The 12318-nt window shown below is 38.8% G+C and overlaps 1 protein-coding gene across 1 annotated transcript; it reads right to left on the reverse strand.

Moving 5' to 3' along the window:
* Positions 1-1060: 1060 nt before the first annotated feature.
* Positions 1061-8209, reverse strand: LOC138808590 (zinc finger protein 717-like). The gene is made up of 3 exons (XM_069994884.1): positions 8176-8209; positions 7372-7461; positions 1061-6277 (listed from the first exon to the last, which is right to left on the reverse strand). The coding sequence occupies exons 1-3, from the start codon at positions 8207-8209 to the stop codon at positions 4266-4268; spliced, it is 2136 nt and encodes a 711-aa protein (XP_069850985.1). The 3' UTR covers positions 1061-4265.
* Positions 8210-12318: the final 4109 nt, after the last annotated feature.

Consider the following 12318-nt stretch of genomic DNA (forward strand, 5'->3'; position numbering starts at 1 on the left):
ATACCTAGCTTACTCTATTTATTTCAGAGGAATACACTACTGTGCTGAAATCAAATGAGTTCCTAATTATTAAGGAAGGAAAATGTTTCGAGGAACTACTAAATGAACTAGCTTCACAACCCTATCAAAGAAACTTATCTTTCTGTTTTAAGAGGATTCCTTAAAAGTGTGCATTATTACAAAATGAAGTTCAATTACTACAATGGTATTGATTCCTGTACATCAGTCAAACATGCAAATGTTAGTACTTGATCTCATTTCCTAGGTGCTGTTCTTGATCTTCTTTGCTTAAGGCTAGTCCTGTACCACTTGAGCCACTTATCTTTTACTTATGACCTTTATAGTGGTTAATTGGGGAGAAGAGTCCCCCGTTCATTTTGCCCAGGCAAGCTTCAAAGATTGATCTTCAGCTTTCAGAATTGCAAGCATGAGTGGCCTAAGCCCAGCAGCTTTACATATTGGTATTTACATGCCTTGAGTTATTTCTGGTACTGAATAAGGGCTTCGATGTTTGTTTGCTTTTTTGCTGGTCCTGGGGCTTGAACTCAGGGCCTAGGTGCTGTCCCTACACTTGTTTGCTCATGACTAGTACAGTATCACTTGAGCCATATGTTCCCTTCAAGCCTTTGGGTGAATTGGAAATAGTAATTTCAATGACTTCTGCAGCTGGGCTGGTTTTGAAATATGATCCTCAGATCTCAGCCTTCTGAGTGGATAGGAGTACATGTGTGAACCACAGGTGCCCAGCTGCTTCATAAGTGTTCTGAGACCTCTTAAAATCAGCCAAATACTTTACACTGACCCAACAGTTTTCATCAGGTGAGTTTCAGACACTCCTCAGGGTGAAAGGGAGAAAAAAGCTGAGTTGGGAACTAGGAATATTCTCAGGTGCTAATGTGTCAGAGAAACTATTCATGGGGAGATGAATGTGTTTTTCTTTTATTAAGGAGGTGCCATGGACTGGCTCTGTCGGGACAACAGAGGACACCTAGTGGAGGTAACTGGAATAGGTGGGGAGATGGCCAACAGACAACTCACACAAGAGGAGTGAATGCTGAATGCGATTTATTGCAGAGGATAACAAGCTTTTATAGAAAAAGTCTCCATTAGAAAGGGCAAAAGGTTACACAATCTTGCTGCAAGGCTTCGTTCTTGGGTGGTCACCAGCTGCTCGCCTGATCTTGTTTTTTGCATGATGAGCTATGATGATAGGCACTTGTTTTCGGCTTTTCCTCTATTTTTAAGAAATACAATTGTTTCGAGATGTTTATCACCTATTAACCATTAACCAGAGCATATGGGCAAGGTGCTGGACAGAAAGGCTTGAACTCTAGTACTTTATTGTTACTTTTGTTTAGTTTTGTACTTTATGCGTTTCAAATCTTTTCGAAGCAATTGTACTTCTTTGCCATTCTTTAGAGGGTCCCCAATTTGTGGCCCAAAATCATGATATTCAGTATACTTAGTTAAATCTGGCCATATATCTAATTCAAGCTCATAGTGTATTCTCTGTAACCCTTTCACATAATCGTTTACTCTTCTCCATAGAGGCCTTAACTGTCTCATAAGATCTTTCTTGTTCCTTTTTTGATAGTAAGCACCAAGGAGGCCTAGATCTAGCAAGTCTCTCAGTAAATGCAAGAGAGTAATAGGAAGTTCTTTCTCCTAAGTAGTTTTCCCAACCGTTGCCATCCTTATCATATACACCTGTAAAAGGCTATGGATCTGGGGGAAGTCTCTGTGGTCCTCTAAATAATGGAGGATTCCACTATTTTCCTCTGATAACCCATTGCCACCTTCCATCTACCAACCTTTTAGGAATCTTATTTAGCTTTTGGTCTAAATATTCCTCTACATCTTTCTTATCTACAGGATATCTATATGAGTCTATTGTCTATGCTCCAGGATTAAAGGGAAATCTCCAATAGCCATACACTCTTTCTGCTCTAGCCATGCCTACAGCTTCTTGTAAATTTCTTACAAACAATTCCTTTTGCTGAAGTGACGTCATGAAACCTCCCAATACTTTTATATTTACTTATTACTTGTCTAATAGCCTCCATAAGAGGGACTTTCAGGGTAGCACTTAACTCTGATGAGTTAGTCATGTTCTCAGGACACTCATCAGATGTTGGAGTCGTCAACACTTCCAAGAAAGAGCCCTGAATGAGGGAATGTTGAGCATGAGTAAGTAGAACAAGCAACAGGAGCAGTAAAAGATTAATAGGCACTCCTATTCAGCGAAAAAAAAAGAGGAACATATCTTTCCCAGGGCCTTGCCAGCCTTTTTAGACGGTAGGCCTCTTTGAAGCCCCATTCTCTGAGGTAGACTTCTGTGAAGTCCCATTCTCAGAGGTAGGCTTCTGTGGAGTCCCATTCTCAGATCTAAAAGCAGTTGTTCCATGCTAAGCAGACTCCACAGAAGTAGGCGTGGCAACAAGGGTATTTATTTTTATTTTTTTTTGGTTCGGTCGTGGGGACTGAACTCTGGGCCTGGGCGCTGTCCCTCAGCTCTTCAACTCAAGGCTAGTGCTCTATCACTTCAACCACAGTGCCACTTCTGGCTTTTTCCTTTTTGCTTATATGGTGCTGGGGAATCAAACCCAGGGCCTCATGCATGTAAGGCAAGCACTCTACAAGTGAGCCACCTTCCCAGCCCTGCTTTTATTTTCAATCAATGAAATTCCTTCACTTTTAGTCCTCTTCTTTGTAAGAGTCTTCATTTCCTGGGTTTTCAATTCCAAATAATTTAAATAACCTTAATGATATCCCTTCTTTGAGGACTTGATCATATAGTAAAGGAGTTTCCTCCTTTATGTGCCTGTATTTAGGTCCTGATATGGGTCTGTGTTCTGTTGCACCATGACTGCACCTGAGATGAGCTGCTTAGTAGAGCCAATGATTGTGGAAAACATCTGACATAATGAATAGTGCTGTGGAGGGTTATGGATGGATTCAGGTGACTGGATGAATTTGTAGTGACATATATGTATATTTACATACATAGATATGCATACCCACACACACACAATGTAATCACCCTGGTGAGCTGCTGATGAATGCGTCCCTTGTAATCTGTCACTCAAAGCCAAGAGGTTCACATTTATGAACCATTGGGACATTCTCAAGTATGTCTCTAAAGTCCTCATAAGCTGTTGCTATGGAGACATGTTCATGTGGGGCTTCTGAATTCTGTTTTTACACATGGAATTGTGGAATGTTAAGTGTATATTCTTTTTTGTTTTCTTTAGCTCCAAGAATGGGACTCAAAGCCAGTACATGATACTTTGCTCACTTATTAATGCTCTAACAACTAAGCCATACCTCTATCCCTTAAAGTATGTATTTTGTCTATTCTGTTGTGAAAGACTATATGAATATATGACAAATACTACCAGCTCTATAAAAATTATAGAACTGTTCATTTCCAGGGGTGAAGAGACTGATGTTATAGAAGGTATTCTAGGTTTACAGAAAAATTTGAAAATTGTTTCCCACAAGAAATCTGAATGGATTCTATGTCACTTTTATTGAATTTCACCACATAAAATAACTATTTACTAAATCAACTTTATTACTCATCTATAATTCTCAAATATTTCTCATTTTTAAATGTTACAAAATTCCATTAAATCACTCAATTTCTTTATAGATTCTATGAAACTACTTATTTTCCTAATTTATAACATTTCAGTTTTACTTACATAATTTTGTAAACACCTTTGAAGAAAGTAGACTGCTTCCCAATGATAGGATTCATGATACTAAATACAACAACCTCAAAATTAGAGATGTGGCACAAAGGATAGAGTGCTAAGCTTGAGAATAAAAGCCAAAGGGAAGTAAAGGGCCATGAGTTCAAATGAAACTAACAGCAAAATAAAAGGAAAAAGGTAAATATCATCCTAGAATTTCATGAAACAGGAAATTAGACATAATCATCTTCTTGTAGATCTCCCAATAGAGAATGTTAGAAATGGAACTTGAGAAATTTTAGAAGATGGACATTTAGGGAAGAATGACTGAGAGTACTTAGAACTTTTTTGAAAAACTTTCTACATGTTTTACATTGCTATGATTTCTCATGTGTGTGTGTGTTCAATGATGAACCCTGAGCTGTGCCTTCTGGTTGAAGAATTCCACATTTCTACCTTGATAAGGTTTGTATCCTGTGTGGGTTCTCTATTGCAAACTGACTTCTCTTCCAAATGAAAGACTTTCCCTACTTGTTACATACTAGAGATTTCTCATTTGGGTGAATTTTCTTATATGCTAGGCTGTGGCCTCCTGTGGACGGTTCTTTCCACATTTGTTGCAGTCATAAGGCTTCTCTCTTGTGTTGTGCTCTCTGATGAAAAATAAACCTTCCTGGTGAAAGACTTTCCACAGCTGTTACATTCATAAGGTTTCTCTCCTGTGTGCATTATCTGATGGATGTTAAGTGCTGCCTTCCACCTGAAAGACTTTCCACACTCCATACATTCATAAGGTTTCTCTCCTGTGTGTATTATCTGATGTGATTTAAGGATCGACTTCCGGATGAAAGACTTTCCACACCAGCTACATCCATAAGGTTTTTCTCCTGTGTGTTTTCTCTCATGGACAGTAAGGCCGATTTTCTTGGTGAAAGACTTTCCACACCTCCTACATTCATAAGGTCTCTGTCCTGTATGTGTTGCCTGATGGGCAGTAAGTTGTGACTTCATGGCGAAAGACTTTCTACACACATTACATTCATAAGGTTTCTCTCCCGTGTGTATTGTCTCATGGATAGTAAGGCATGTTTTCCGGGCGAAAACCTTTCCACACCTGCTACATTCATAAGGTCTCTCTCCTGTATGTGTTGTCTGATGGATCCTAAGGTTTCCTTTCTGGGTGAAAGACTTTCTACACACATTACACTGATAAGGTTTCTCTCCTGTGTGTGTTGTCTGATGGATTTTAATTTGTGCCTTCTGGGTGAAAGACTTTCCACATATATTACATTTGTATGGTTTCTCTCCTGTGTGTGTTGTCTGATGGACATTAAGGGTTGTCTTCTGGGTGAAAGACTTCCCACATTTGTTACATTCATAAGGTTTCTCTCCTGTGTGTGTTCTCTGATGGACAGGAAGATATGCCTTCAAGTGAAAAGATTTTCCACACTTGTTACATTCATAAAGTGTCTTTCTTGTGTGAATTTTCTGATGAAAAGTAAGGTTTGCCTTCCGGATGAAGGACTTTCCACACACATTACATTCATAAGGTTTCTCTCTTGTGTGTGTTGTCTGATGGACAGTAAGGTGTGCCTTCTGGATGAAAGACTTTCCACACACATTACATTCATAAGGTTTATCTCCTATGTGTATTCTGTGATGATATGTAAGTTTTGACTTCCGCATGAAAGACTTTCCACACAGGTTACATTCATAAGGTTTCTCACCTGTGTGTGTTCGCTCGTGAGCAGTAAGGTTTGTCTTCTGGGTGAAAGACTTCCCACACTGGATACATTCATAAGGCTTCTCTCCTGTGTGTGTTTTCTGATGGACAGTGAGGTATGACTTCAGGCTGAATGACTTTCCACACAGGTTACATTCATAAGGTTTCTCTCCTGTGTGTGTTGTCCGATGGACAGTGAGGTGTGCCTTCTGGCTGAAAGACTTTCCACACACATTACATTCATGAGGTTTCTCTCCTGTGTGTGTTAGCTGATGGACAGTAAGCTGTGCCTTCCGAGTGAAAGACTTTCCACACAGGTTACATTCATAAGGTTTCTCTCCTGTGTGTGTTGTCAGATGGACATTAAGGGTTGTCTTCCGGCTGAAAGACTTTCCACACACATTACATTCATAAGGTTTCTCTCCTGTGTGTTTTGTCAGATGGACAGTAAGGTGTGCCTTCCGGCTGAAAGACTTTCCACACACATTACATTCATAAGGTTTCTCTCCTGTATGTGTTCTTTGATGGACAGTAAGGTATGTCTTCCGGGTGAAAGAATGTCCACATTGGTTAGATTCTTTAACTACAGGAGATACTCCAGGACTATAAGCAGCACATATCCCATTAGACTCGCCATGGAAAAGCATGTTCTGACACTGCCTGAACTCCTCTGTCCTTATCCCTAAGGAGTTCCCATTATTCCTAATCAGCTCTGACTTAGGTTTGGATCTCAAATTAAAAGTTGTTATTAATTTCACATTTTTCTCCCCTGTGTTAATATTCATGACTCCGACTTCAGACAGACAATCATAGGGATTCTCCTGACAGGTCTTAGTCCTGTACTCCTTTTCTTGGACATCTACAATGAGATATAGAAAGACAGACAAAAACAGAAATGAGACCTCAAGATTCCTTAATGTAACAGTAAAGGCATTTCCGTGCATCCTAACTGTTACGAGATTTTAAAAGATCAAAGCAGGAACTCTTTGATGCAGAATATAAGCTTTTCTCTGTAATGTATTAGTTAAGAAAGTAGCACTGACATTTTACAATGGTAAATAATGTTTTTCTGTTTCAGTTTTTCTCAAGGAATTAATTACTCAAATGATTCATCTACACACTATTAGTTATAAGCTGAGTACTAAACATTTGCCTTTAATACCCTCGAGGTTTGGTCCTAAGGGAATAGCTATTATTTTTCTTTTAATTTGTGGAAATAATTGATACATTTTGCTGCTTAGCTTCTCAACCATTAGGTGAGGAACAGAAATACTGTCTAGATTTAGGGACCATTAGGGTGTTTGATACATCCCTTGGCCTTTCCGCTAAGCATGGAAGGTTCCTGAGAGTAAGGATTTATACCTCCATCTCTTCAGTTCTAACTTCTCACTAAGAATTACTTTAGGGATTGGTGGCATTTTTAAAATTGGTTTCCCTCACCCTTAGTCAAATTCTCATCAAATTTCCTTTTCTAACACTCCTGCTCCTTCACAACCATTCAAGACCAAAGATACTGCAGCTCACCACCCAGGTAGTCATCCCCTATGAACCAAAAGCTTTGCTTCTGAATCTCACTCACTTCCAACATCACCAAGAAGCAATTTTCCTCTTCACAGGATAGCAGTCCTGGCATACTCCTCATTTCCTCATACCTGCATAGGCCTTGTTTCAATGAAAATGAGACCTCATTTTCTACATTTCTCATTTCCTTTTTCTGTTTAAGAATGATTTCTACAAAGAAAAAGAAAATTGCTCACTTTAACTACACTGGGACAGCCAAATCAGTTTGTCTCCATGTAAATTCTTGATTGTCATGTCCTGAAGACAAAGGATCACCTAGTTCTCTGCCACACATGACTCAGGGAACTAGGAACATTATTGCTCAGTACAGCTCATTAAACTTACCAAGTGTACTCTGGCTACAAAACTACCATGCAAGATGCTTTATCTCACCTGTGAGATTTTTGTCTGAGGCTTCTCTTATCCATGGTTCTGACCCTTGCTCCAGCTTGGCAATCAATTTAGGTTTAGGAACACAGTGTCCTGTTATTAACAAGTAGAGAAGAACTATTGGTAGGATGGGTCATCATTACTGTAAGGTCTTAGACATCATGTTCACAAACTTGCTCCTAAACCTTGTTTCTCATTTCTTATCCACTCCCTCGTTGATATTCCCCAACTTTCAACTTATTTTGCCAATTGTGTGCCTTGAACTCAGCTCTTTTGCTCAAAGCTAGCATTCTGCTAGTTTCAGTCCCAGCTACATTTGTAGATTGTGAAGGGATTTGGAGATAAAAGCCTCATGGTCACTTTTCTGCAGTTGCAGGCTTCAAACCAACATCCTCACATTTCTGCCTCCAGAGAAGCTAAGATTACAGGTGTTAGCCACTGCACCCAGGATCAGGGTTGATTACAAATAACCACTTTCAACTAGTGATTTTCAGATCATACTTCAAATAGTGATGTACTTTCTATTCTAGACTATATTTGCACGTACAGAAATCAACCCAAGTTTAGGATGACAGTCTTCTTTCTATTAGTGGAATGTAGTTTAGATTTTGGGTCCAAGTGCTGATTGGGTTTCTTGATGAATGGGAATAAAATTGTCTCCAATTATATAATGAAGTGGAAAAAATGGACAGGAATTTTATATTCCCACGGACTGGAATCGTCTACCGAAACAACATAAATATTTATATATCTACTTAAAAAAGAAAACAGCCTTTGATCTCGCATGTTCAAATGACTTTTGCTCACCTAAAGACAAGAGGTTGCTGTAGGTCTCCAGCATTACATCTCTATGCAGGGTCCTCTGAGCATGATCCAAGTCTTGCCACTCCTCCCAGCTGAAGTCCACAGCCACGTCATCAAATGACACCAGCTTCTGTAATGGCACATTTGAATCAAGTAATTAGCCCAAGTCAGGAAGGTCTGTGGGACTCATCCCCAATTAATCACCAGGAGAAAAGCAGAACTGGTGCTATGGCTCATGTGGTAGAGCACTAGCCTTGAGGGGAAGAATTCAGGGACAGTGCTCAGGTCCAGAAATCAAACCTCACAACCAACCAACAGACACGCATGCACACACACACACACACACACACACACACACACACACACACACACACACACACACACACACACACACACGGTATCTCATAAGCAATTACAACACATTTAGGACATCACAAGGAATACATAGCACCTTACTGATTCATGAAAAGTAAGTGTCTACATAAATGTTAAAGGCAGTAACAGTAGTTAAAACGTCACTAATGATGGATTGGCCCTTATAAGATCTGATTTACTTCCCATATATAAATATCCTATGTTAACTATTTTGTAGTTTCAGTGCTAAATACTGAATTATGGTCATAGATACCCTGATATTTCTTTCCTATGTAAAAAAGAACTGCTAGAAGGAAGTTTTGTGAACTTGGCCTACCTTCTACAATCCACAATATAGTTGCGAGGGGCATACAATGTTCCCTGACTACATTTTCATTTAAATATGCCTTCATGGAAGGATGGAGGATGGATAGAGACTTAAGGAACATTCAAGATGACAAAAAACGAAAAATAGGACCACGACAAGCAAGACAGAGAAAAATTACAAGAGGGATGTGATCTAATGATACAGAAGACAAATTTACAAGTTGGAAGGAAATAAGAGTGCTAATTTGCCTGCAGAGGCTAAGAGGAGAGGTTTTGAACTCCCACACTGAACCCTATTACAAATGATGAATGGCCAAGCCAGCCATGCTTGGCAATAGCAGAGGTGAATGCTCACTAACACACAAAAGGGAAATATATATGTGAGAAATTGAAAGAAAATAACATTCAATTCACAATCCATTGGGCAGAGGAACTCTACTAAAAATGTAGATTGAAGATATGGTCAGGGAAAGAGAGTTGATTAATTACACATCTGCATTTTAAGACTGTTACAAGAGAAGTGCTTCAAGAGAAGAGCAAAAGGAGTCCACATATATATACAGGTAGGACAAAAAAACTAAAATGGTAAATGTGTAGGTAAGTATAAAGGAATATATTGGTCATATATTTTATGTAATATTTCTGCAATAGTTTGTTGAAATAAAACTTATAGTACCATATTCATGATTCACAATGCATGAAGATCCAATATATAAACTCATCACTTTATTTAAAGAAATGTATGTAGATTACTCATATGCATCAATAAATATTGCAATTACCAGGCAAATCAGAAGGCCTCAGTCCAACGAATTAATTGTACCAAAATAGAGGGTACTAGATTTAGGGCTGGAAATGTGGCTTACTCCAGAGTGCTAGTCTAGAATGCACGGGTTCAATTATTCAGTGCCATGTGAACAGAAAAACTAGAAATAAGGAAAACGATTGAAGACACTTTAAAACAAATCTACAAATAATTCCTTGAAATATACAAAGCTCAGTATCAATAGTCAGGAGAAGAATTCAAATCAAAATTCTACAGAAATAACTACTTTATATATGTTACTATGGGCAGTTTTAAATAAAAACAACAAATATCCTTCCAAAGTCTAACAAAGGCTGGAAAGGATGTGAATTCAATTTGAACCTTGTTGCATGTCTGGCAGGAATGTAAAACAATCAAAGATGGTATGGACAGAGCTAAAAAGAACTAAATAGAGAATTACATAGGAATATGGTCCAGCACTTCTATTTCTAGATTTGTACCCAGCAGAAGAGAAAGCAGAGATAAGAAGTAGTATTAGAGAATCACTTCAGAGCAAATACTGACAAGAACCAAAAGACAGACACAGGTAAAAGAATAAACAAAGACATTGAAAAGGAAGACAAGTTTGCTACATTTTATAGCAGGGTTGATCTTTGAATACATTAAGCTAAGTAAAATACAGCAGTCATAAAAGCACAGCCATGGTATGATTTCCCTGACTGAGCTTTCAAGGATCAACAAAGTCATAGAGCCAAAAAGTAAGATGGTTCCAGAGACTGGGGTAGAGAGGAAAAGGAGCTGCCTATTAATGATTATACAGCTTCATACACGGAAAATGAAACATGCTGTACATGGATGGAAGAGATGGCTTCAGAACAACGCAGCCATATGAACTATCAGTGAACTCTGAATTGAAAATGGGTAATGTAGCCACACAGGATGGAACATACCTATACACCCTGACCTTGGGAAATTCAAAAAGGATGAACAGCCAGGCTAGCTTCCATAACAATTTCAAGAGCATGCTGGACTACATATCAAGACCTGTCTTCAAAAGGAATAGGGAATGATTTGTATTGACAAAGCTCATAAAATTCACAAACTTTATAGACCATGACAATGACAATTTGCCTTGAAGGTGAAAATGTGTTTTTGACTTCAACTAAGCATCTCTGTTCCACAATACTGTGACATATGTGAAATTTAAATAATCACTTTCTCTCAATTTAAACAACAAAAAAAGAAAATTCAGAGAAGGGGTGGTTTAGGAGCAATGGGTGACAGACATCTTCTATTCACATATTGTTTTGTAGAATGGCAACTTCTTTGTACAACTACTTAAACCTAATAATAAAATAAATTGTTTGAAAAAAGGAATATGGAAAAATCAAATTTTAGACTCTCTGAATAGGATCAGAGATATAGGTGCCATGTGTGTCTATTTTCCAGTTAAAATAACAAATTAAAATTTAAGAACAAACGTTAAGTCACATTTTAGCTGGAAACATACAGCTACAAATAGCATTAGTAACAAACACACATAGACCAAAAATGCAAAGTATTCCTTTTTTTTTTTTTTTAAATCGGTTGTGTGGCTTGAACTCTAGGCTTGGGCACTCTCCCTCAGGTCTTCAACTAAAGCCTAATGCTCCACCACTTGATCCACTGTGCCACTTCCGGTGTTCTGAGTGATTTATTGGAGATAAGTGTCTCATGGACTTTCCTGTCCAGGCCTGCTTTGAACCAGGATCCTCAGCTCTCAGCCTCCTGAGTAGCTAGGATGACAGGTGTGGGCCACCGGAGCCTGAACAAAAATGCAAATTACTCTAATCTGTGCATCTTAATTTTAGTTTTTGTATATCTTTTCACTGACTATTTTTCAAGTGTATCTCATATTGCTGAATCAGTTCTCTAGGAAGCTTCCCAAGGATATTTCTTGCTGTTCTTTTTGATGGGCTTATAATGTACTATATGATTTTTTTTTTTGTTTCTTTGTATGTTCTTCTGCCATGGCATAAACCTTGTTGTCACTCTCTTTGATTCTGGTGTCTTGCATCTTGTATATACATTTTTCTAATTGAGGAGGGGAACAGAAATTATAAAATGCTGAAATAAGAATAGAGGATGGGCCATTGTAACAATGACTTGTACAAGGAACTATGTTGAAAAGGAACCTAACCTGACCTGCTAGGCTCAGCTCCACACAAAGGGAAGTCTCCCAGCCAGGGCTCCAGCCCCAGGAGTGGCTTTCTTCACTGGGTAAACAGAGAAAGAGGCTGCCCCTCCCTATAAGAGCCTTGACAATCAATTGAAATTCAGTAAACATAAACCCTGAGAATGGCTTCAGGCTGGGCTCTGAGAGTCTCTCAGAAGCTAGTCCCTCAGGGAAAAGCTACTGTTTGCTGAAAGGCCTCAACTCTATCCAGAACCTAGCCTCTTCACAGCATCTCCACACTAGAGGAAACAGCCAACTCCATCTTTTGTGATACTCAGAACAGATCTCCCTCCCATTAAATTGCCCTGGGAGAAGGATCACAAACTCCTGTGTAAAGCAGAGCAGTTTTCTGCCTGCTCAAACAAATTGACCTAAGAAACCAACCAAGCCACAGGAAAATCAAATACTGCAAGAGGATCAGAGACTGTAACAAGAGACTGCTTAAGGACACAAGGGATCTTCCCATAACCTTCCCCCACAAAAA

Source organism: Dipodomys merriami, unplaced genomic scaffold, assembly GCF_024711535.1.
Source record: "Dipodomys merriami isolate MVZ:Mamm:240054 unplaced genomic scaffold, mDipMer1.0.p SCAF_458, whole genome shotgun sequence".
Lineage (NCBI taxonomy): Eukaryota > Metazoa > Chordata > Mammalia > Rodentia > Heteromyidae > Dipodomys > Dipodomys merriami.

Coding starts and splice junctions, on each gene's coding strand:
- LOC138808590 (XM_069994884.1), bottom strand. CDS start 8,209: ATGCTGGAGACCTACAGCAACCTCTTGTCTTTAG. Junction 7,462..8,175: donor CAGCAACCTCTTGTCTTTAG/GTGAGCAAAAGT, acceptor TGTTAATAACAG/GACACTGTGTTCCTAAACCT. Junction 6,278..7,371: donor CTCAGACAAAAATCTCACAG/GTGAGATAAAGC, acceptor ATCTCATTGTAG/ATGTCCAAGAAAAGGAGTAC.